Below are 27,322 nucleotides of genomic sequence, written 5' to 3'. Positions count from 1 at the left end.
CCCCACGGGGTGAGATCTTGCGTGGAGCCCCAGATCGAGGGAGATTATCAGTGGTCTTGTATGTCTTCCATTTCCTAATAATTGCTCCCACAGTTGATTTCTTCAAACCAAGCTGCTTACCTATTGCAGATTCAGTCTTCCCAGCTTGGTGCAGGTCTACAATTTTGTTTCTGGTGTCCTTTGACAGCTCTTTGGTCTTGGCCATAGTGGAGTTTGGAGTGTGACTGTTTGAGGTTGTGGACAGGTGTCTTTTATACTGATAACAAGTTCAAACAGGTGCCATTAATACAGGTAACGAGTGGAGGACAGAGGAGCCTCTTAAAGAAGAAGTTACAGGTCTGTGAGAGCCAGAAATCTTGCTTGTTTGTAGGTGACCAAATACTTATTTTCCACCATAATTTGCAAATAAATTCATTAAAAATCCTACAATGTGATTTTCTGGAGAAAAAAAATCTCAATTTGTCTGTCATAGTTGACATGTACCTATGATGAAAATTACAGGCCTCTCATCTTTTTAAGTGGGAGAACTTGCACAATTGGTGGCTGACTAAATACTTTTTTCCCCCCACTGTATATCCAGAGAATGCCAGACTTTGATGACAAAGTTTGATAACAAAATTTACCCACAAAGAACTGCCACGCCACCTTCCTGTTCAAGTGAGCACAGCACAACAAGGTGAGTCCAAAAATGTATTGTATGCTGCTGCATAAATGATGTAATATGCCAGGGAGATTTGTGTACTGTAGCTAAGAAAGTAATACTAAGTGTATGTTGTGTAGTAAAATGTTAGTAGCCCATGTGCCTCACCCTAATAATTTGGTCTATTTTGCCCTCTTAATTCCGCGTACTGTTCTGACTTGGTGGAGCACATCAAGCCTATAGCCTGTTTTAGAGAAATGTAATCATCGAATATTGTAAGAGCTTTCAATGTCTGCTTATATGCCCCCTTTATTTATCCTACGGTTCTGACCTGGTGTACAGGGAAAATGCTGCAAGAATGGGCCATGTTCTGAATTCTGTCGCTGTACATTTCAAAAGTGCTGAAAAAATAGTTATATTGACTCCGTCCGTCCTAGCTCGCTCATTAATGTCTTAATCGAAATTACGGATTGCCTCTTATCCGCTCATCGTCCCCTTAAGCCACATTTTCTACATCTCAATTGTCAGTAGAAACCACATTTGTTTAAGCAAGTCAGCCATATCAGCTATGTTTTTTTTTAAAGGCAGTAAATGAGGCTGATGAACTGTTTCGCAGACAGACAAGGCTCTGCTGATGTAGCAATGGTAAGGTGTTGGGAGTGCGGTTGGGACAGCTTTATGTAGGTCCTAACAGTTTGTGGGCACCATTAGTCACCGTTATAGTGCAATGAATATATTGTTTAGTGTTGTGTAGTGGCTTTGCTGGCTTGCATAAAAATAAAAAATAAATTGTTTGCCCCACCAAGATTGACATGCTAATATCGCCACTGCATTTACCTCACTCATCCTCTCTTGCTCATGTGGGGAGCTACTTCCTGAGATTTGATTGATGCAACAATCCAGCCAATGGTTAGGTGGTTTTGGCAGAGGGAACTGATTGGTCAGGAGTAAAAGATCCTGCCCCCAGAGCTGCATAAATCACATTTTTACTTGCAAATCTCTTTCTACAAATTTACAAAACATTTTACAAGTTCATGAATATTTTGGTAACATGACAACAGTTACAGAACTCTGGGTGCGCCAGATTCAAAATCTGCAAGTGTATTTTTTATTTACAGCAGAATATTCATACTCATAAATGGACCTGTAATAATTCTGAAAATAAATTATACTTGCAAATCTTATTGAATGTATGAACAAATGTCAAGTTACAAGTTTGCGACCATTGTTAAATCTTTCACATATGATTTAAGCTTGCTAAATTAAATTACACATTTGCAATCATATTTGCAACCACGAATGTCAATGTACTACCACGAAATTCAAAATACATGCTCACATAGTTCTGTCATCATTATAATCCTTTAGATTCGGAGTACAGTTGAAAGGTTAATGCGCTGTACTTTTTAAAGCATGAGATATAATGCCTTGAGAGCATGATAATTTGGTCAAATGCATGTGACTCATGGCCAATGCTTGAGAGTTGGCAGCTCAGACTAAATGTATAATTCTACATAGAAAGAAACAGTCAACCATTGAGCTCTATCAGATAATGAAGAGACAGACTGGCTGGACTGTCAGCACCATGGGCAGACAACAACAGCAACACTGGCAAGTGGCAACTGGGCAGAGAGAGTTCAGTCAGTGATTTTCCACCCTCTTTCCCGCCGTTGTATGTTTGGCGCCAGAAGTTGTCTCGCGGACCAGTGGGCTTTGTTTGGCGCCAGAAGTTGTCTCGCGGACCAGTGGGCTTGTTCAATTGCTCGCGAAATTTACCTCAGTTTGGAGTGACTGAACTGTGGATGGTCGGATTATATTGGCTCGTTTTTCCAAACAATGGTTTCAAAAGGCAGGTAATTTAGCTAGCTAGAATACCAGGCTATAAATAGTAAAATATTGCTATGTTATTAGCTATATTGAGAATAATTTGTTAGCTCGGTAATGTACAGTAGCTAACGTTAGCTACGTTACCATAAACAAGTTTGCAGCGCTAAATTACAGAAGTACAGTGCTGTAATGTAGCTAGCTAGCGAACGTTACTGTGTTAACTACTATATATGTACCTAGCTAGTGGTAGCTAGCTAGCTAAAAGACTAACGCTAACGTTAGCTAGTTAACCAAAATAGTCAAATTAGCTACCTGCTGACAAATTAACACTTGATAATGATATTAACTATTTTCCTATATTTCGCACTTGTAGCTACAAGTTCAGGGGCAAAGAACTTCGAGGGAAGACAGCTAAAATGAGTTCTTCGGAAGAGGTGAGTTGAGAAATGCCTAGAAAGTTTATCAGCTAACAGTAGCTAACTAGCATAGACAAAGATACTGATGATGGGACTAGAGGACAGGGGAACAGGACTCCCATGGGTCTTGCGGGTCCCGCAGGAGTCTGTCAGGAATGGGAGTCAAATTCTAGAGTGAAGTTCGGGACAGGATGGGACAGTATCAAACAGTCCACAATAAAGGTCAGTACAGGAATAGTGTTAAACTATTTTGGGAGGAAATATGTAATGTATGTAGCATTTCATAAAAGAAAACCAACAATATAGGCTAGGCCTAATATAGTTTACTTAATAGAAATCGATAACAAAATAAATTGTAATTTCTCCTCTCCCAGTTCGCTCTCTGTTAGGTCCAGTTGTAGCTTCTGTAGTTACTAGGCTGCCTCAATTGCCAACCTACATCAGTTGCAGCCAAGGACCCATCACTAACATTAACATTAAACCCAAGGATAGATGTTTTAGCTCAATTTGATGGAGTTCAGTTGTCTTTGACAACAAAGGAACGAAGTACATGGCTTGTAAAACATTCTGCGGTTTAATCAAATAGGCTACGAACCTGAGAGCGGGCATACTGTAGCTGCTCAACTCCCAACAACTTTACTGTCAATCCCAATTGTTCGAGTATTTAACTAAACCGTGCCATCTGAGGTGAAGAGTGAAAACATTTTTGATTGACTTATGCAGTACTGCCGCTCAGGTTATACATATTTGATGATCATGTTGTAAATGTCAATGCCTTGTCAATGTTAATATGTGCGCAGTGCTCAGCTGTAGGCTACAGTTTTATGCCTGTGCTGAGCAGACCATCCTGCTGGGGTCTCTGTCCTCATCCTCCAGCCTTAATCGATCTATATTTAGGTCATTGATAGAATAAGACTTAGGCCTACAGTCAGTGCATTTAACTAAAATAAGTAAGACAACCACATGTCACAGTTGCATATTGCATTACTGAAATTATTGTAAATACTTCCTAAACAAACACAATAGCCTACATATTTCTGCACGCAACGGGATGGGAGTGATTTTTATCGGGAAGGGACAGTAATATTCCAGGGATATAGAACTGTTGCGGGATCAGGACAGCACAGGAAAACAAATTACAGGACAAGATGGGACAGGAATTCATTTTCACTCCCATGTCAACCTCTAGATGGGACCACTTAAGATGGAGAGGTAGAATTTAGCCATCTATCTATCTAGGTAGCTACTGTATCTGATATGGTGGTCCTCTGTAGCTCAGCTGGTAGAGCACGGCGCTTGTAACGCCAGGGTAGTGGGTTCGATCCCTGGGACCACCCATACACAAAAATGTATGCACGCATGACTGTAAGTCGCTTTGGATAAAAGCGTCTGCTAAATGGCATATTATATTATATTATATTATTATATGTTCAGGTGATTTCTGCTTGTGCCATTTGTACCTGAGCCAACATTATAGCTACACCTGCACACTCCCACTAGGATGATTTCGATGATCTGAAGACCTATTTCTCAAAGATGGAATGGACCCATCTAGTGAAATGTGAGAAAGTTCGGTACAGAAACTTGAAGAGGAACCACCTGGCTATGCTTACTATAGGTAAGTGTCCCAGATGTAGCTGAACAGTGACAAAATGACAATTTTGTAAAGATATTTATAACTTAACCCACGATAGTTAATCTGTGTTGTTTAAAGTGGGAGCAAATGACGCATAGGGTTGCCAGGTCTAGCTGAAATTTCTAGCCCAATGACCACTCAAACCCCGCCCACAAGGGCTGAATAGCAGGCCAAAAATGTTTTTCCATAATGTTATCGAGCGAATTATGAAGGAATATCGACGTAATATGTATCGACATAGGCTAAGAAGAAAATTAGGTTTCCATTTAAATAATAGTTATTGTGAGCTTAAAAATAGATCGCAAGAGAAAATAGAATTTGCCCTTATTAAACTGGCCAGATCATTTTTCATCAATGGATGTTGATTTAACTTGTTTTGACTGCTATGATTAAGCAATAAGGCCCAAGGAGGTGTGTTATATGGCCAATATACCACGGCTGTTCTTAGGACGTATCCCTTAGCCGTGGTATATCAAAAATCAAATAAGTCGGAAGTTTACATACACTTAGGTTGGAGTCATTAAAACTTGTTTTTCAACCACTCCGCAAATTTCTTGTTAACAAACTATAGTTTTGGCAAGTTGGTTAGGACATTTACTTTGTGCATGACACAAGTAATTTTTCCAACAATTGTTTACAGACAGATTATTTCACTTATAATTCACTGTATCACAATTCCAGTGGGTCAGAAGTTTACATACACGAAGTTGACTGTGCCTTTAAACATCTTGGAAAATTCCAGAAAATGATGTCATGGCTTTAGAAGCTTCTGATGGGCTAATTGACATCATTTGAGTCAATTGGAGGTGTACCTGTGGATGTATTTCAAGGCCTACCTTCAAACTCAGTGCCTCTTTGCTTGACATCATGGGAAAATCAAAAGAAATCAGCCAAGACCTCGGGGGAAAAAATGGTAGACCTCCACAAGTCTGGTTCATCCTTGGGAGCATTTTCCAAATGCCTAAAGGTACCACGTTCATCTGTACAAACAATAGTACGCAAGTATAAACACCATGGGACCACGCAGCCGTCATACCGCTCAGGAAGGAGACGCGTTCTATCTCCTAGAGATGAACGTACTTTGGTGCGGAAAGTGCAAATAAATTCCAGAACAACAGCAAAGGACCTGCCATAAAAACGCCAGACTACAGTTTGCAACTGCACATGGGGACGAAGATCGTACTTTTTGGAGAAATGTCCTCTGGTCTGACGAAACAAAAATGGAACTGTTTGACCAAATCAAATCAAATTGTATTGGCCACATGCGCCGAGTACAACAGGTGCAGACATTACAGTGAAATGCTTACTTACAGCCCTTAACCAACAGTGCATTTATTTTTAATAAAAAAGTAAAATAAAACAACAACAAAAAAGTGTTGAGAAAAAAAGAGCAGAAGTAAAATAAAATAACAGTAGGGAGGCTATATATACAGGGGGGTACCAGTGCAGAGTCAATGTGCGGGGGCACCGGCTAGTTGAGGTAGTTGAAGTAATATGTACATGTGGGTAGAGTTAAAGTGACTATGCATAAATAATGAACAGAGTAGCAGCAGCATAAAAAGTGGGGGTGGGGGGCAGTGCAAATAGTCCGGGTAGCCATCGTTATGTTTGGAGGAAAAAGGGGGTACCTTGCAAGCTGAAAAACAACATCCCAACCGTGAAGCAAGGGGGTGGCAGCATCATGCTGTGGGGGTGCTTTGCTGCAGGAGGGACTGGTGCACTTCACAAAATAGATGGCATCATGAGGAAGGAAAGTTATGTGGATATATTGAAGCAACATCTCTAGACATCAGTCAGGAAGTTAAAGCTTGGTCGCAAATGGCTCTTCCAAATGGACAATGACCCCAAGCATACTTCCAAAGTTGTGGCAAAATGGCTTAAGGACAACAAAGTCAAGGTATTGGAGTGGCCATCACAAAGCCTTGACCTCAATCCTATAGAACATTTGTGGGCAGAACTGAAAAAACGTGTGCGAGCAAGGAGGCCTACAAACCTGACTCAGTTACACCAGCTCTGTCAGGAGGAATGGGGCAAAATTCACCAACTTATTGTGGGAAGCTTGTAGAAGGCTACCTGAAACGTTTGACCCAAGTTAAACAATTTAAAGGCAATGCTACCAAATACTAATTGAGTGTATGTAAACTTCCGACCCACTGGGAATGTGATGAAATAAATAAAAGCTTAAATAAATCATTCTGTCTACTATTATTCTGACATTTCACATTCTTGCAATAAAGTGGTGATCCTAACTGACCTAAAACTGGGAATTTTTACTAGGATTAAATGTCAGGAATTGTGAAAAAAATAGTTACATGTATTTGGCTAAGGTGTATGTAAACTTCCGACTTCAAGTGTACGTCTATTTATTCTCAGAGGCTACCCGGAACATATCCCAGTCCGCGTGATCAAAACAATCTTGAAGCGTGGATTCTGATTGGTCAGACCAGTGTTCAATAGTCCTTAGCACGGGTGCTTCCTGTTTGAGTTTCTGTGTATAGGAATGGGAGGAGAAAAATGGAGTCGTGGTCAGATTTGCCGGAAGGAGGTCCGGGGAGGGCGTTGTATGCATTGCGGAAATTAGTGTAGCAGTGAGCTAGTGTTCTTCCAGCCGAGTGCCACAGTCAATATGCTGATAGAATTTAAGTAGCCTTTTTCTCAAATTTGCTTTGTTAAAATCCCCAGCTACAATAAATGCAGCCTCAGGATATATGGTTTCCTGTTTGCGTAAAGTCCATTGAAGTTCCTTGAGGGTCATCGTGGTATCTGCTTGAGGAGGGATATACACGGCTGTAACAATAACCAAAGAGAATTATCTTGGGAGATAATACGTCGGCATTTGATTGTGAGGAATTCTAGGTCAGGTGAACAAAATGAGAATTACACCATGAGTCGCTAATCATGAAACAAACCCCCCCACCCTTCTTCTTCCCGGAGAGATGTTTATTCCTGTCGGCGCGATGTACTGAGAACCCAGATGACTGTATGGACGGGGACAGTATATCCCGAGAGAGCCATGTTTCCGTGAAACAGTATGTTACAATCCCTGATGTCTCTCTGGAAAGCAACCCTTGCCCTGATCTCGTCCACTTTGTTATCTAGGGACTGGACATTAGCAAATAATATACTCTGAAGTGATGGGCGTTGTGCGCGCCTCTCATCCCGCGGCGTTGTTTTAGGTCGGCATCTGGAATCAGTTCCAATGCCCTGGTTGGTGCGGACAAAGGATCCGCTTAGGGAAAGTTGTATTCCTGGTCGTAGTGTTGGTAAGTTGATGCTGCTCTGATATCCAATAGTTCTTCCCGGCTGTATGTAATAACACTTAAGGTTTTCTGAGCTAACGATGTAAGAAATAATACATAAAAAACAAAATACTGCAAAGTTTCCTAAGTACAAGAAGCGAGGCAGCCCTCTCTGTCAGCGCCATTTCTACATGGACATATACCACAAACCCCGGAGGTACCTTATTCAGATTCAGAAATCGTGAATGTCCTCAGAGGCAATTCACATATAAAAAAGTATACTTTTTTAAATAGCAAAGGATGTTTACAATGAAGTAGGCTGGGTAAGTGCAATTTCATAGTTAAAGTGCAAGTGATAAAGGGTAATTAGTCCAACATTTTGTTAAGTTGCAGAATTGCATTCGGAATAAATGAGTACCTGTGGCCAGGAGCTGGAATTCAGGGTGGAGTGGGTGGGAAGAGTCAACCGCTATTTTATTTGCCTTCTTGAGGGCTCTGCCCAGGCAGAGAGATGACAGTTCTTGCTGTTGCTGCCCCATGATTTTTCTGCGAGTCCTGACTATCCTATTCTATCCACGTAGTCTTCAGATATACTATATATTCTATCCACATACTGTCCATAATGTCTATACACCCATCACATATATACAGTACCAGTCAAAAGTTTGGACACACCTACTCATTCAAGGGTTATTTGTACTATTTTCTACATTGTAGAATAATAGTGAAGACATCAAAACTATGAAATAACACATATGGAATCATGTAGTAACCAAAAAAGTGTTAAACATATAAAAATATATTTTATATTTGAGATTCTTCAAAGTAGCCACCCTTTGCCTTGATGATGGCTTTGCACACTCTTGGCATTCTCTCAACCAGCTTCTCCTGGAATGCTTTTCAAAGGAGTTCCCACATATGCTGAGCACTTGTTGGCTGCTTTTCCTTCACTCTGCGGTCCAACTCATCCCAAACCATCTCAATTGGGTTGAGGTCGGGTGTTTGTGGAGGCCAGGTCATCTGATGCAGCACTCCATCACTCTCCTGCTTGGTCAAATAGCCCTTCAACAGCCTGGAGGCGTGTTGGGTCGTTGTCCTGTTGAAAAACAAATTATAGTCTCACTAAGCGCAAACCAGATGGGATGGCGTATCGCTGCAGAATGCTGTGGTAGCCATGCTGGTTAAGTGTGCCTTGAATTCTAAATAAATCACAGTGTCACCAGCATAACACCATCACACCTCCTCCTCCTCCTCCTCCATGCTTCACGGTGGGAACCACACATGCGGAGATCATCTGTTCACCTACTCTGCGTCTCACGAAGACACGGAACTAAAAATCTCAAATTTGGACTCATCAGACCAAAGGACAGATTTCCACCGGTCTAATGTCCATTGCTCGTGTTTCTTGGCCCAAGCAAGTCTCTTCTTATTATTGGTATCCTTTAATAAGGCCTGATTCACGCAGCCTCCTCTGAACAGTTGATGTTGAGATGTGTCTGTTACTTGAACTCTGTGAATCATTTATTTGGGCTGCAATTTCTGAGGCTGGTAACTCTAATTAACTTATCTGCAGCAGAGGTAACTCTGGGTCTTCCATTCCTGTGGCGGTCCTCGTGAGAGCCAGTTTCATCACAGCGCTTGATGGTTTTTGCGGCTGCACTTCATGAAACTTGACTGACCTTCATGTCTTAAAGTAATGGACTGTCGTTTCTCTTTGCTTATTTGAGCTGCTCTTGCCATAATATGGACATGGTATTTTACCAAATAGGGCTATCTTCTGTATACCACCCCTACCTTGTCACACCACAACTGATTGGTTCAAACGCATTAAGAAGGAAATCAATTCCTGTTAATTGAAATGCATTCCAGGTGACTACCTCATGAAGCTGGTTGAGAGAATGCCAAGCATGTGCAAAGCTGTCATCAATAAATATATTTTGATTTGTTACTATATCATAAAAATAAAGAAAACCCTTGAATGAGTAGGTGTGTCCACAAACTTTTGACTGGTACTGTATATACTGTATATTGATACTCCGACATTGCTCAACCTAATATTTATATATTTCTAATTCCATTATTTTACTTTTAAATTTGTGTCTATTGTTAGATATTACTGCACTGTTGGTGCTAGGAACGCAAGCGTTTTTTGCTACACCCGCAATAACATCTGCTAAACGTGTGTGCGACCAATAACATTTGATTTGATTTGACTATCTTGCCCAATCTATTTTTCTGTGCAATGTTGATATTCCCAAACTAGCAGGTCAAGCAGTAGAACAGAATGCTCTCAATTCATGGTTTATAAAAGATAACTATGATGGTTAGATCAACATAAACAAAAGTGCAGTTTCCATAGGAAATACAGTCTGTTGGCCTTTCTTAAAAGTAGTGTCAGGACACTGATCCCAGGACAGCTTGTTGTCAATGACTAGCCTAAGGTATTTTTACTCCTCCACTATTTCGATGGGCTCACCTTCTATAAGTGATGGTGTGTACATGGTAGTGTTCCTTCGAAAGTCAATCACCATATCCTTTGTTTTTTATGTGTTTAATTTTAGATGGGATGACTCGCACCAGACAGTAAAGTCATACAGAGCCTGTCCGTGCTTGGTCTCATCCCCTTCGAGGAGACTGACCAAAGCAGTGTCAGCAGCATATTTGACCAGGTGGTGCCCTGGGAACTGGCTCCGGCAGCTGTCTGTATACAATATTAATGCTATTATAAACTTGTTACCAAAGTAATTAGTAAAAAAACAGTAAAAAAAATATGTTTTTATCATACCCTTGGTACACAGTCTGATGATATACCACGGCTTTCAACAAATCAGCATTCAAGGCTCAAACCACCAAGTTTATAATTAAGCAATAAGGCCTAAGGTTTTGTGGTATATGGCCAATATACCACGGCTAAGGGCTGTTCTAAAGCACAACACAACTTAGAGTGCCTGGATACAGCCCGTAGCCGTGGTATATTGGCCATATACCACAAACCCCTGAGGTGCCTTATTGCTATAATAAACTGGTTACCAACGTAATTAGAGCAGTAAAAATAAATGTTTTGTCATACCTGTGGTATGTGGTCTGATATACCACGGCTGTCAACCAATCAGCATTCAGGGCTTGAACCACCCAGTTTATGAATGGAAATAAATCCCATTTGCTCATGTGCACAACTATAGATAAATCCGACAGGAGAGTTTGAGTGATGAAGTTGGACATAGGATCTCGAAATCTGTGCAAGAAACACTTAGACGAATTTCAAAAAATGAATGTTAGGCTATTTCCTGGCAATTGTGCTGTTAATATGTGCCAGATGTTAAGACTATAAACCGTTATAAATGGCATATTTGCAAGATTTACTTGTTATTTCAATAGGCATAGGCTGCTGACAAAAATCTGGTTTATAATTGCAATTCAATGTTGCCATGGTTTGCTGAGCTAGATGCAGGTAGCCTATAGCCAACATCTAATTTCAGGGAAAAGTCCACAATGAAACTGACATTAAATGTGGAGATTGATACATTTGCGAAAGAGCTGTAACCATGGTCACAATTGATAACTTCAAATGTAATTAACTAAACATGGCCATTAATAATTGCATAATAACACAAGGCTACAACAAACTGAAGTTATAGAATATTTATTATCTATCCATTTGCCAGCTCCAGGTAGGCTACACAAGTGGCACAAATTGATTTGGTATTACTCCAGTGATATCGTCATTTCAACATAAACTCAGCAAAAAAAGAAACGCCCTCTCACTGTCAACTGCGTTTATTTTCAGCAAACATTTTTAACATGTGTAAATATTTGTATGAACATAACAAGATTCAACAACTGAGACATGAACTGAACAAGTTCGACCGACATGTGACTAACATACATGGAATTATGTGTCCCTGAACAAAGGGGGGGTCAAAATCAAAAGTAACAGTCAGTATCTGGTGTGGCCACCAGCTGCATTAAGTACTGCAGTGCATCTCCTCCTCATGGACTGCACCAGATTTGCCAGTTCTTGCTGTGATATGTTATCCCACTCTTCCGATGATGCTGTGACACACCGACCCAGACCATGACGGACCCTGCACCTCCAAATCGATCCCGCTCTAGAGTACAGGCCTTGGTGTAACGCTCATTCCTTCGACGATAAACGCGAATCCGACCATCACCCCTGGTGAGACAAAACCGCGACTCGTCAGTGAAGAGCACTTTTTGCCAGTCCTGTCTGGTCCAGCGACGGTGGGTTTGTGCCCATAGGCGACGTTGTTGCCGGTGATGTCTGGTGAGGACCTGCCTTACAACAGGCCTACAAGCCCTCAGTCCAGCCTCTCTCAACCTATTGCGGACAGTCTGAGCACTGATGGAGGGATTGTGCGTTCCTGGTGTAACTCGGGCAGTTGTTGTTGCCATCCTGTACCTGTCCCGCAGGTGTGATGTTCGGATGTACCGATCCTGTGCAGGTGTTGTTACACGTGGTCTGCCACTGTGAGGACAATCAGCTGTCCGTCCTGTCTCCCTGTAGCGCTGTCTTAGGCGTCTCACAGTACGGACATGGCAATTTATTGCCCTGGCCACATCTGCAGTCCTCATGCCTCTTTGTAGCATGCCTTAGGCACGTTCACGCAGATGAGCAGGGACCCTGGGCATCTTTCTTTTGGGTTTTTTCAGAGTCAGTAGAAAGGCCTAAGTTTTCATAACCGTGACCTCAATTTCCTACCGTCTGTAAGCTGTTAGTGTCTTAACGACCGTTCCACAGGTGTATGTTCAGTAATTGTTTATGCTTCATTGAACAAGCATGGGAAACAGTGTTTAAACCCTTTACAATGAAGATCTGTGAAGTTATTTGGATTTTTACTAATTACCTTTTAAAGACAGGGTCCTGAAAAGGGGATGTTTCTTTTTTTGCTGAGTTTATTTATTGTATCAAATGGTAGGCTACAGTAGCCTACAATGGCATCGAAATGAATAGCCTTCTTGATGGCCAACAGATGCAAATATATCATTCTCCACAGTTTCATTGTGGACTTTTTCCCATTACAGAAGGATTGGAGGGATTTCCATCATTTCCATTTCAAATTTCCACTTGTGCAGCGCTCAAGACCGAAGAACTGAGAAGGCGTAAAACACTTAACTTCTCTTGATACGATTTTCCATAAGAAAAGTCGACATTAGAATGCATTTTACTTGAAACCACCTCTGAGCAAATGTATCTAAAGCGCTCTAGTGTGCCTAAAGTCGTTTTCCAGTGCTTTGTCGCCTTTATATCAGTTCTAGCGCGCTAATATGTTTTTGGGAAATAGGTGTCTCCATAATGACCAATCTAAATAGCCTGCCTGCAACTGGTAAAAAGCTGTCACGATGTCCGTCTCTGTGACTCCGCTGCCTGCTGCAGCACTCTGTCAACCAGTGCTCTCAACACACACACCCCTCTGGCCCTCCCCCTCCTCACTCACTCACTCACTCACTCACTCACTCACTCACTCACTCACTCACTCACTCACTCACTCACTCACTCACCAGTAACAGCCTGCCTCACTGCCTGATAGTCAGCAGCAGCAGGTCACAATGAATATATTTAAACAAAAAAATTACCTTGAGAGAGAAATGCCATCGTGGCCGTGGTGCAATTTAGAAGTAGCCCAAAAACCTGCAACCCGCAGCCAATACATTTTCACCTGCGACATAGTTTTAAAAGTAGACCAATTTAGCGGGAAAACATGGCAACCCTGAGCATAGTGGGCAGAACAAGCAAGGAGGTGGGCAAAGCCAAGCAAGAGCTAGCGAGATCCTATTGGCTTGTTGTAGCATGTATTTGCATATTTCCGTTAGGGAACGCCTCCTCTGTGAATTATGGGTGTGTACAAACTCAATTACAATTTGCACTCCTTCTAAACAATGCATTTTTTTTTTTTTGCCAAAGCGTCAAGTCTATTCAACTTAGTGCACTGTGTTTGTAACAGATTCTAGATTTGGGAACAGAAACATTTATTGAGATCAGATGTTTCATCGATGAGACAATGAGCAGAATGTGGGCCCAGTTTCACCTAATTCAATCCTCTCCCTCTAGACTGGACTTCCTCTCACTACCATATTTGGTGGTGAGAACGTTCTAAACAGACGCTTCATCGTTATAGCCCCTGTGATGTGTCTGGTTTACCCCTTCTGTCTGTGATTTTAGATTCATCACTGTTATTATTATATATTTTTTACTCCTGTATTGCGCCATGTCTCTACTGTGTGTGTTGTATAGAGCAGAGTGTTTCTACTGTGTGTGCTAATGTGTCCCTCAGGGCTGAACTCCCCGGTACCTGCGTTTATGAGGAGAGGCAGACCTAAAATGGTAAACACTGCTCCGCTTCTCGCACCCAGCGACTCCGAGGAGGATGAGTGGACCCCTCGACTGGAGAGATGCCCACCAGGTAGAGCAGTAGTAGTAAATTAGGATGTTATAAGAAGTATCGTGATAGTAGAACGATAGGACCTACCCAGATACCACCAGGCTAGTAGAACGATAGGACCTACCCAGACACCACCGGGCTAGTAGACTGGTAGGACCTACCCAGATACCACCAGGCTAGTAGAACGATAGGACCTACCCAGATACCACCAGGCTAGTAGACTGGTAGGACCTACCCAGATACCACTAGGCTAGTAGACTGGTAGGACCTACCCAGATACCACTAAGCTAGTAGACTGGTAGGACCTACCCAGATACCCCCAGGCTAGTAGACTGGTAGGGCCTACCCAGATACCACCAGGCTAGTAGACTGGTAGGACCTACCCAGATACCACTAGGCTAGTAGACTGGTAGGACCTACCCAGATACCACTAGGCTAGGAGACTGGTAGGACCTACCCAGATACCACTAGGCTAGCAGACTGGTAGGACCTACCCAGATACCACCAGGCTAGTAGACTGGTAGGACCTACCCAGATACCACTAGGCTAGTAGACTGGTAGGACCTACCCAGATACCACTAGGCTAGTAGACTGGTAGGACCTACCCAGATACCACTAGGCTAGTAGACTGGTAGGACCTACCCAGATACCACTAGGCTAGTAGACTGGTAGGACCTACCCAGATACCACTAGGCTAGTAGACTGGTAGGACCTACCCAGATACCACTAGGCTAGTAGACTGGTAGGACCTACCCAGATACCACTAGGCTAGTAGACTGGTAGGACCTACCCAGATACCACCAGGCTAGTAGACTGGTAGGACCTACCCAGATACCACTAGGCTAGTAGACTGGTAGGACCTACCCAGATACCACTAGGCTAGCAGACTGGTAGGACCTACCCAGATACCACCAGGCTAGTAGACTGGTAGGACCTACCCAGATACCACTAGGCTAGTAGACTGGTAGGACCTACCCAGATACCACTAGGCTAGTAGACTGGTAGGACCTACCCAGATACCACTAGGCTAGTAGACTGGTAGGACCTACCCAGATACCACTAGGCTAGTAGACTGGTAGGACCTACCCAGATACCACTAGGCTAGCAGACTGGTATTTACATTACATTTTAGTCATTTAGCAGACACTCTTATCCAGAGCGACTTACAGTTAGTGAATACATATATATATATATTTTTTTTATACTGGCCCCCCGTGGGAATCGAACCAACAACCCTGGCATTGCAAACACCATGCTCTATCAACTGAGCTACATCCCAGTAGACTGGTAGGACCTACCCAGATACCACTAGGCTAGTAGACTGGTAGGACCTACCCAGATACCACTAGGCTAGTAGACTGGTAGGACCTACCCAGATACCACCAGGCTAGTAGACTGGTAGGGCTAAAGGAGTGGAAGGTATGCTAAAATAAGTGAAATGGTCTGTGTTACGTTTAGGGCAAACCCATTTTGTTGATATCTGGTATATCATGAAATTAAATTAAATAGAGCATGTTTTTGGACTCATTCAGCATTTATATTACTAAAACTTAAATTTAAAATGATGCTGTTGCTGCTTCCTGTTGACAAGACATATTGAGAAATGGCCCAATATCAAAACACAGTTTGTGATATATTGAAAACATAAACTTTACTATCTACACATACATTTACAACAATAGTAATCATGTTACTTGTATTGTTTTAAACAAGCAGCTAATAAACTGCACACGCACCAAAACCCCTGTTGTTTTGACAAGTGGCAATAAATTACTCATCGATATGGGGGGTGGGGGAAGGGAGATATGCTCTGTGGAAACTACCACAACTCAAAAACCACATGGAGCTGGAGATATTTTTACATCACTGGTTAGAAGACAACCTGCAGAACACATTCAGCTATATTTTAGAATGTTTCATTTTGATATGGGGGTCACCAAAACAGAAAGAGAAACGCAACACTGTTCTGTCAATCACTCATCGATTATCACAGGGAGATGAGGTTGCACGTCCTGTTAAAAATAACAGCTCAAAAACCACACAGAATCTAGGAATAACGTGGGAATCACTGGTTAGATAATTTGTAGAAGACAGCTAGCTACATTTTGAAGTGTTGCATTTTGATTCAAGTGGTTTGCCAACACGGTAAGTGTAACGCAATGCTTTTTTTTGTTAATCACTTCCATCGATATCACGCTGTAATCAATAGAAAAAGGGGCAAACGCTTGGGTTGTAGCACTGTTAAAACGAACACTATTCAAAGGCCACACGGAAACTTGGCAGGTAGCCTAGCTGTTAAGAGCATTGGGCCAGTAACTGAAAGGTTGCTAGTTCAAATCCCCAAGCAGACTAGGTGAAAAATCTGTTGAAGTCGCTCTGGATAAGAGTGTCTGCAAAATGTCTCCAAAAATATATACATGGTTGGTTAGATGAGAACTTTTATAAAGCTTCTATCTAGATTTTGAATTGGTGTGGCCGCTCCGAATTGTTGGTGCCATTTGAGAAAGAAAATGATAGTGAACCCCAGTGCGTATAACAAAACCAAAGATATTAATCTGTTTTAAGTAATTGATCTTTTGTCATCGTGTTGACTATAAATATTTATACTAACATCACTAATCTGAGGTAAAAAAGGCATGTAATTCCCCCCAATTCGATGTGGTTGTATAAAGTAGTAACATATACTGTCCTCTTCATGGAAAGTAGTGTAATATACATTAATTAGATATGGCAAAATCATTCAATATCTTATGTTAGGATGATAGTAAATGAAGCAAACTCACAGATTTCTTAAAATAATCACAGATATCTCACTAGTTTAACCATTTAGAGATACAAAAATAAATAATTCCTAAGCACAATTTAACCAGGCGCTTTAGACTAGAGCGTCCATAGGGTCTGTGCAGCAGACTGAACGTTTGACGTCCCTAATAGAAGAAGTCATAGTAGCCAGGTAGGGCTTATATGAATCTGTCCTCACAGCACCACGGAGCATCCGACCCCCAACCAGGAGACCAGCAGCGTCTCAGGGAGTCTCTCAGCTTGACAAATCTGCCACATCTGCCACACCTACAGTACAGGTAAATCTTTTTTTAAATACCTGCACAGGTAAGTGTTTTTTAAAATACCTTCACAGGTGCATATTATACATCTGGGGGGGTTTTGTTTCTCTTCAGCACTACACTAGCAGATACTTGTGCTCTCAAGGACTGGAGCTATGAAGTGTGAACCAATTAATTAAATGATGATGCCTTCAGAAAGTATTCATACCCCTTGACTTATTCCACATTTTATTGGGTTAGAGCCTTAATTCAAAATGTATTCAATATATTTTTTTCTCACCCATCTACACACAATATCCCTTAATGACAAAGTGAAAACATGTTTTTAGAAATGTTAGCAAATTTATTGAAAAGGAAATACAGAAATATTCTATTTACATAAGTATTCACACACCTGATTCATCACATGTTAGAATCAACTTTGGCAACGATTACAGCTGTGAGTCTCTAAGAGCTTTGCACACCTGGATTGTACAATATTTGCACATTATTCTTAAAAAAATTATTCAAGCTCTATCAAGTTGATTGTTGATCATTGCTAGACAGCTCTTTTCAAGTCGATTTAAGTCAAAACTGTAACTAGGCCACTCAGGAACATTCAATGTCGTCTTGGTAAGCAACTCCAGTTTAAATCAAATCAAATCAAATTGTATTGGTCACATGCGCCGAATACAACAGGTGCAGACATTACAGTGAAATGCTTACTTACAGCCCTTAACCAACAGTGCATTTATTTTAAACAAAAAAGTAAGAATAAAACAACAACAAAAAAGTGTTGAGAAAAAAAGAGCAGAAGTAAAATAAAGTGACAGTAGGGAGGCTATATATACAATAAAATAAAGTGACAGTAGGGAGGCTATATATACAGGGGGGTACCGTTGCATAGTCAATGTGCGGGGGCACCGGCTAGTTGAGGTAGTATGTACATGTGGGTAGAGTTAAAGTGACTATGCATAAATACTTAACAGAGTAGCAGCAGCGTAAAAAGGATGGGGTGGGGGGGCAGTGCAAATAGTCCGGGTAGCCATGTTTAGCTGTTCAGGAGTCTTATGGCTTGGGGGTAGAAGCTGTTGAGAAGTCTTTTGGACCTAGACTTGGCACTCCGGTACCGCTTGCCGTGCGGTAGCAGAGAGAACAGTCTATGACTAGGGTGACTGGAATCTTTGACAATTTTGAGGGCCTTCCTCTGACACCGCCTGGTATAGAGGTCCTGGATGGCAGGGAGCTTTGCCCCAGTGATGTACTGGGCCGTACGCACTACCCTCTGTAGTGCCTTGCGGTCAGAGGCCAAGCAGTTGCCATACCAGGCGGTGATGCAACCAGTCAGGATGCTCTCGATGGTGCAGCTGTAGAATTTTTTGAGGATCTGAGGACCCATGCCAAATCTTTTTAGTCTCCTGAGGGGGAATAGGCTTTGTCGTGCCCTCTTCACGACTGTCTTGGTGTGTTTGGACCATGATAGTTCGTTGGTGATGTGGACACCAAGGAACTTGAAGCTCTCAACCTGTTCCACTCCAGCCCCGTCGATGAGAATGGGGGCGTGCTCAGTCCTCTTTTTTTTCCTGTAGTCCACAATCATCTCCTTTGTCTTGGTCACGTTGAGGGAGAGGTTGTTGTCCTGGCACCACACGGCCAGATCTCTGACCTCCTCCCTATAGGCTGTCTCATCGTTGTCGGTGATCAGGCCTACCACTGTTGTGTCGTCGGCAAACTTAATGATGGTGTTGGAGTCGTGCCTGGCCATGCAGTCATGGGTGAACAGAGAGTACAGGAGGGGACTGAGCACGCACCCCTGAGGGGCCCCCGTGTTGAGGATCAGTGTGGCAGATGTGTTGTTACCTACCCTTACCACCTGGGGGCGGCCCGTCAGGAAGTCCAGGATCCAGTTGCAGAGGGAGGTGTTTAGTCCCAGGATCCTTAGCTTAGTGATGAGCTTAGAGGGCACTATGGTGTTGAATGCTGAGCTGTAGTCAATGAATAGCATTCTCACGTAGGTGTTCCTCTTGTCCAGGTGGGAAAGGGCAGTGTGGAGTGCGATAGAGATTGCATCATCTGTGGATCTGTTGGGGCGGTATGCAAATTGGAGTGGGTCTAGGGTTTCTGGGATTATGCTGTTGATGTGAGCCATGACCAGTCTTTCAAAGCACTTCATGACTACAGACGTCAGTGCTACGGGTCGGTAGTCATTTAGGCAGGTTATCTTAGAGTTCTTGGGCACGGGGACTATGGTGGTCTGCTTGAAACATGTTGGTATTACAGACTCAGTCAGGGACATGTTGAAAATGTCAGTGAAGACACTTGCCAGTTGGTCAGCACATGCTCGGAGTACACGTCCTGGTAATCCGTCTGGCCCTGCGGCCTTGTGAATGTTGACCTGCTTAAAAGTCTTACTCACATCGGCTACGGAGAGCGTGATCACATAGTCGTCCGGAACAGCTGGTGCTCTCATGCATGCTTCAGTGTTGCTTGCCTCGAAGCGAGCATAGAAGTGGTTTAGCTCGTCTGGTAGGCTTGTGTCACTGGGCAGCTCGCGGCTGTGCTTCCCTTTGTAGTCTGTAATAGTTTTCAAGCCCTGCCACATCCGACGAGCGTCAGAGCCAGTGTAGTATGATTCAATCTTAGACCTGTATTGACTCTTTGCCTGTTTGATGGTTCGTCGGAGGTCATAGCGGGATTTCTTATAAGCGTCCGGGTTAGAGTCCCGTTCCTTGAAAGCGGCAGCTCTACCCTTTAGCTCAGTGCGAATGTTTCCTGTAATCCATGGCTTCTGGTTGGGGTATGTACGTACGGTCACTGTGGGGACGACATCATCGATGCACTTATTGATGAAGCCAGTGACTGATGTGGTGTACTCCTCAGTGCTGTCTGAAGAATCCCGGAACATGTTCCAGTCTGTGCTAGCAAAACAGTCCTGTAGCTTAGCATCTGCGTCATCTGACCACTTTTTTATTAGCCGAATCACTGGTGCTTCCTGCTTCAGTTTTTGCTTATAAGCAGGAATCAGGAGGATAGAGTTATGGTCAGATTTGCCGAATGGAGGGCGAGGGAGAGCTTTGTATGCGTCTCTGTGTGTGGAGTAAAGGTGGTCTAGAGTTTTTTCCCCTCTGGTTGCACATTTAACATGCTGGTAGAAATGAGGTAGAACGGATTTAAGTTTCCCTGCATTAAAGTCCCCGGCTACTAGGAGCGCTGCATCTGGATGAGCGTTTTCCTGTTGATTAATGGCCTTGTACAACTCATTCAGTGCAATCTTAATGCCAGCATTGGTTTGTGGTGGTAAATAGACAGCTATGAAAAATATAGATGAAAACTCTCTTGGTAAATAGTGTGGTCTACAGCTTATCATAAGATACTCTACCTCAGGCGAGCAAAACCTTGAGACTTCCTTAGTATTTGATTTTGTGCACCAGCTGTTGTTTACAAATATACACAGACCGCCGCCCCTCGTCTTACCGGAGTCTGCCGTTCTGTCCTGCCGATGTAGCGTATAGCCTGCTAGCTGAATGTTGTCATTGTTGTCATTCAGCCACGACTCCGTGAAACATAAGATATTACAGTTTTTAATGTCCCGTTGGTAGGATAACCGTAATCTTAAATCGTCCATTTTATTCTCAAAAGCTTGAACGTTGGCTAATAGGATTGATGGGAGAGGCAGTTTACTCGTTCGCCGTCGGATCCTTACAAGGCACCCGGATCTGCGTCCACGATATCTCCGTCTCTTCCTCACGCGAATGACGGGGATCTGGGCCTTGTCGGGAGTCTGTAGAATATCCTTCGCGAACGCCTCGTTGAAGAAAAAGTCTTCGTCCAATACAAGGTGAGTAATCGCTGTCCTGATATCCAGAAGCTCTCTTTGGTTATAAGAGACGATGGCAGAAACATTATGTACAAAATAAATTACAAATAACGCGGAAAAACACACATAATAGTACAATTGGTTAGAGGGCTGTAAAACGGCAGCCATCTTCTTCCGGCGCTGTTTGAGTTTAGATTTAGCCTTGTGTTTTAGTCTATTGACCTGCTGAAAGGTGAATTTGTCTCTGTTGGAAAGCAGACTGCACATGGTTTTCCTTTAGGATTTTGCCTGTGCTTAGCTCTATTCTGTTTCTTTTTATCATAAAGAACTCCCTAGTCCTTGCCGATGACAAGTATACCCATAACCTGATGCAGCCACCACCATGCTTGAAAATATGGATAGTGGTACTCAGTGATGTGTTGTGTTGGGTTTGCCCCAAACATAATGCTTTGTATTCAGGACATAAAGTTAATTTCTTTGCCACATTTTTGGGAGTATTACTTTAGTGCCTTGTTGCATGTTTTGTAATATTTTTCAATCTGTCATTTAGGTTAGTATTGTGGAGTAATATAAAATATGAACGCAACATACAACAATTTCAAAGATTTTGCTGAGCTACAGTTCATATAAAGAAATCAGTCAATTTAAATACATTGATTAGGCCCTAATCTATGGATTTCACATGACTGGGCAGGGGCGCAGCCAAGGGTAGGCCTGAGAGGGCATTAGCATCTGGCAACGGTTTTGGTGGATATTCCTGCAGTCAGCATGCCAATTGCACGCTCCCTCAAAACTTGAGACATCTGTGTCATTGTGTTGTGTGACAAAACTGCACATTTTAGAGTGCCCTTTTATTGTCCCCAGCACAAGGTGCACCTGTGTAATGATCATGTTGTTTAATCAGCTTCTTGATATGCCACACGTGTCAGGTGGATGGATTATCTTGGCAAAGGAGAAATGTTCACTAAGAGGGATGTAAACAAATTTGTGCCAAACATTTTAGAGAAATTAGCTTTTTGTGTATATAGAACATTTCTGGGATCTTTTATTTCAGCTCATGAAACATGGAACCAACACTTGTTGCGTTTATATTTTTGTTCAGTGTACAGTGTTGTTGGTCCATCCTCAGTTTTCTCCTATTACAGCTATTAAACTGTAACTGTTTTAAAGTCACCATTGACCTCATGGTGAAATCCCTGAGGGGTTTCCCTCCTCTCCAGCAACTGAGTTAGGAAGGATGCCTGTATCTTTGTAGTGACTTGGTGTATTGATAGACCATCCAAAGTGTAATTAATAACTTCACCATGCGCAAAGGGATGTTCAATGTCTGTTTTAGGTGCCCTACCTTAGGTGTCTACCAATAGGTGCCCTTCTTTGCGAGGCATTGGAAGACATCCCTGGTCTTTGTAGTTGAACACTGCTCGACTGAGGGACCTTACAGATAATTGTATGTGTGGGGTACAGAGATGAGGTAGTCGTTCAAAAATCATGTTAAACACAGAGTGAGTCCATGCAACTTAATATGTAAGTTGTTAAGCACATTTCTACTCCTGAACTTATTTAGGCTTGCCATAGGAAAACTGTTGAATACTTATTGACTCAAGACATTTCAGCTTCTCATTTTTCGTTAATTTGTAAACATTTTCAAAAACGTTGACATTATGGGGTATCGTGTGTAGGCCAGTGACCAAAAAACACCACAAAATGGTGAAATAGTCAAGGGGTGTGAATACTTTCTGAAAGCACAGTATATCATGTGCTGTATGTAATTGCCACGCTGTAGATGAAGAGGGCTGACAGCTCTGTCTAGTCATCATTGTGATATTTGTCATAACACTCTGGAACCCCCCTCCTTTGGTCCTCAGCAGCCCCCCAGCAGTGAGGAGGCAGGACCCAGTAATATGAGGACAGAACCATCCCAGCCATTCCTGGAGGTGCTGACTGAAGAAGTGGCCTTCCTCAGAGACGGCAGCACAGCAGACACACACAGTGGAGGACAGGAGGCGCTAGGAGACAAGGTGTGTGTGTTACTGTCATACACATAACACAACACACAATATATTTTAATTAATGATGCTACAAAACAAAGGTAAAGTGATGATGACACACAGACCCAGTGGTCAGTTTGAACTCTCCTCTGGTCTCTTTCCAGGAGGGTCAGAGTGAAGTGACCCCCAGCACCAGTGGAGAGGAGGCAGGGAGATCCACTCAGGGAAGGGGGGCAGACACCCCAGCTGTCACTCAGAGAGGGGCTCCCTTGTTGTACTCCAAACCATCAACCTCAGGTAACAAGAGACAGACAGGAATAGACTGTTAGTTTGATATTGTGATTTTATTTGGTCTGAGAGAAAAGATGAGGCACATTGACTGTTTCTGGAGTAATACATTCTATTAAGTGTGTGTGTATTTTGTGTGTGTACCAGGCCTGTCTAAGAGAGAGTGTCTGGAGATGCAGAAAGCAGAGCTGAACACATACAAGCGCGGCAGAAACCTGAGAGACAGACCAAGAATCACTTACACAGAAGAGGAGGTCCCCAAAGATGACCACTACCTCTGTGAGTCTTTCGCTCTCTCTCAACCAGTGAAATAATCACAACTCGCACATGTGCTCATACTTTACTTTTGACTCTATTTTTATTTGCGAATGTAATGCTCACACTGTAGAGTCAATGTGGTTGGTGAAATAGACATTCTTACCCACCAATACCTAAATCAACCCGCATTTTTCGGGTGGCGTGTCTTAATTTTATGGCCTGGTCATTTAGCGGACGCTCTTATCCAGAAATGTATCATTCCTGTTTGTTCCTCTTGTTCTTTTCCTTTCTCTGGCTCTCTCTCTCTCTACCTCTCTGCATGTCTTCATCATCATCATCATGATAACTGACGTTTAACATGTTCTATTCATCTTTCTCTCTCCCAGACTGTGAGGACTGCAAGTCTTTCTTCATGGAGGAGTGTGAGCTCCATGGTCCTGCTCTCTTTGTCCCTGACATCCCTGTCCCTCTAGGAGCCCCTGACAGGGCCAGACTCACCCTGCCGTCCGGCCTGGAGGTCAGGACATCAGGCATCCCTGAAGCAGGACTGGGGGTATTCAACCAAGGAAACACTGTGCCTGCAGGAGCCCACTATGGACCTTATGAAGGAGAGATCACAGACAAGGACCAGGCCATGGAGAGTGGATACTCCTGGGTGGTGAGAGGAGTGTATGTGTGTGTGTGTCATCGCGCTATGCTTACATTTTGTCCAACCTGATCAAAACTGTAAATATGAATTGTTGTTTTCCTCAGATCTACAAGAGCAAACACTGGGACGACTACATTGATGCTGGGAGAGACACTCACTCCAACTGGATGAGGTAAGCAACACTGTGAAGTACAGAGGAAGTCTCACAGTCCTCTTCCTCCTCCTGTTTCTCTCTGTAAGTACAGAGGAATTCTCACAGTCCTCTTCCTCCTTCTGTTAGACTTCCTCTTCCTCCTCCTGTTTCTCTCTGTAAGTACAGAGGAAGTCTCACAGTCCTCAGTCTCCTCCTGTTTCTCTATGTAAGTAGATAGGAAGTCTCTCAGTCCTCTTCCTCCCGTTTCTGTCTCTGTCTCTCTCCTCCTGTTTCTCTCTCTAAGTATAGAGGAAGTCTCACAGTCCTCTTCCTTCTCCTGTTTCTCTTTGTAAGTACAGAGGAAGTCTCTCAGTCCTCTTCCTCCTGTTTCTCTCTAAGTACAGAGGAAGTCTCTCAGTCCTCTTCCTCCTTCTGTTTCTCTCTGTACCTACCTGTCTCATACTCTATTTGATAGTTGATAACCTCAAGAAATATATCTCTTGTACATAATTAACTCTCTCTGTCTCTCTCTGTATCTCTCTGTCTCTGTCTGTCTCTGTCTCTCTCTCTCTCTCTCTCTCTCGCGCTCTCTCTCTCTCTCTCTCTCAGGTATGTGAACTGTGCTCGTAGAGAAGAAGAACAGAATCTGGTGGCCTTCCAGTACAGAGGAGAGATTCTATACCGCTGCTGTAAGCCTATAGCTATTGGAGAGGAGCTATTGGTTTGGTACGGAGAGGAGTACGCCAGAGACCTGGGCATTGTCTTCGACTACCTCTGGGACAAAAAGAGCTCTGCTAAAGGTACTTTACTCTCTCTCCCCTCTTCCTCCTCTCTTCATCCATCTCTCTCTCCCTCTGGAACATTAAGAGCACTGCCCTTACTAAACTCAGCAAAAAAAGAAATGCCCTCTCACTGTCAACTGCGTTTATTTTCAGCAAACTTAACGTGTAAATAATTGTATGAACATAACAAGGTTCAACAACAGACATAAACTGAACAACCAGCTGCATTAAGTACTGCAGTGCATCTCATCCTCATGGACTGTACCAGATTTGCCAGTTCAGCTGTGATATGTTACCCCACTCTTCCGATGATGCTGTGACACACCGCCCCAGACCATGACGGACCCTGCACCTCCAAATCGAACCCGCTCTAGAGTACAGGCCTTGGTGTAACGCTCATTCCTTCGACGGTAAACGCGAATCCGACCATCACCCCTGGTGAGACAAAACCGCAACTCGTCAGTGAAGAGCACTTTTTGCCAGTCCTGTCTGGTCCAGCGATGGTGGGTTTGTGCCCATAGGCGATGTTGTTGCCGGTGATGTCTGGTGAGGACCTGCCTTACAACAGGCCTACAAGCCCTCAGTCCAGCCTCTCTCAACCTATTGCGGACAGTCTGAGCACTGATGGAGGGATTGTGCGTTCCTGGTGTAACTCGGGCAGTTGTTGTTGCCATCCTGTACCTGTCCCGCAGGTGTGATGTTCGGATGTACCGATCCTGTGCAGGTGTTGTTACACGTGGTCTGCCACTGTGAGGACAATCAGCTGTCCGTCCTGTCTCCCTGTAGCGCTGTCTTAGGCGTCTCACAGTACGGACATGGCAATTTATTGCCCTGGCCACATCTGCAGTCCTCATGCCTCTTTGTAGCATGCCTTAGGCACGTTCACGCAGATGAGCAGGGACCCTGGGCATCTTTCTTTTGGTGTTTTTCAGAGTCAGTAGAAAGGCCTAAGTTTTCATAACTGTGACCTCAATTGCCTACCATCTGTAAGCTGTTAGTGTCTTAACGACCGTTCCACAGGTGCATGTTCAGTAATTGTTTATGGTTCATTGAACAAGCATGGGAAACAGTGTTTAAACCCTTTACAATGAAGATCTGTGAAGTTATTTGGATTTTTAGGGTCCTGAAAAGGGGATGTTTCTTTTTTTGCTGAGTTTATATCCTCCTCTGTTCACTCCTCTTACATTGATTTTTTTAACCTCCTATTACATAATTATTACTCATTTCTCAATTGAAAGTCATCATTGATGTTAAATATATTTTGTGTTGTGTATTATCATACTGATCATGCATGCACCTTGTGAACTTCATTTCTCTTATTTTAATTACTCTCTCTTTCTCTCTCCCCTCCATCTCTCTCAGATGTGAACGCTGAGTCGTCCCAGTTCCAGATCTTCTCGTGTTCTGGCTGTCCGTTCTCCTTCACCTCTCAGATCTTCCTCCTCAAGCACATAAAGAGATGTCACCATGATGAGTATGTCAGACTGTTGAGGAATGGAGAGATCAGATCAGAGAATCTCATGTCCTCCAGCAGCTCACAACACCATGGAACCACATCAGGTTCCTCCAATCCAGCTCCCACCAGGAAACAGAGAGAGACGGACAAGCCACGACCACACCGCTGTTCTCAGTGTGGGAAGAGCTTCAGTCAGTCAGAACATTTAAAGACACACCAGCGCATTCACACAGGAGAGAAGCCGTTCCACTGCTCCCAGTGTGGGAAGGGTTTCAGTCGGTCAGAAAATTTAAAGACACACCAGCGCATTCACACAGGAGAGAAGCCGTTCCACTGCTCCCAGTGTGGGAAGAGTTTCAGTCGGTCAGAACATTTAAAGACACACCAGCGCATTCACACAGGAGAGAAGCCGTTCCACTGCTCCCAGTGTGGGAAGAGTTTCAGGGGGTCAGGAGTTTTAAAGAGACACCAGCGCATTCACACAGGAGAGAAGCCGTTCCACTGCTCCCAGTGTGGTAAGAGTTTCAGGGGGTCAGGAGTTTTAAAGAGACACCAGCGCATTCACACAGGAGAGAAACCGTTCCACTGCTCCCAGTGTGGGAAGAGTTTCAGTCAGTCAGGAGATTTAAAGATACACCAGCGCATTCACACAGGAGAGAAGCCGTTCCACTGCTCCCAGTGTGGGAAGAGTTTCAGTCGGTCATACAAGCTTAAGAAACACCAATGTTCTAAAAAGAGTAAAGAACTTTAG

The 27,322-nt window shown here is 43.2% G+C and overlaps 1 protein-coding gene across 1 annotated transcript; it reads left to right on the top strand.

The window, feature by feature from the left end:
• Positions 1-2,192: 2,192 nt before the first annotated feature.
• On the top strand, positions 2,193-27,322 carry LOC311107259 (uncharacterized protein; the record flags this gene model as incomplete). Its single annotated transcript, XM_084149739.1, has 8 exons — positions 2,193-2,251; positions 2,841-2,901; positions 22,883-23,035; positions 23,170-23,302; positions 23,938-24,209; positions 24,305-24,372; positions 24,943-25,133; positions 26,478-27,322. 8 exons carry the CDS (start codon positions 2,193-2,195, stop codon positions 27,320-27,322), a joined length of 1,782 nt encoding a protein of 593 aa, XP_084005865.1.

This window comes from Coregonus lavaretus, assembly GCF_964263955.1.
Source record: "Coregonus lavaretus genome assembly, chromosome: 32".
Lineage (NCBI taxonomy): Eukaryota > Metazoa > Chordata > Actinopteri > Salmoniformes > Salmonidae > Coregonus > Coregonus lavaretus.
Note: the sequence above shows the minus strand (reverse complement) of the source record. Positions and strands in the feature narration are given on the sequence as shown.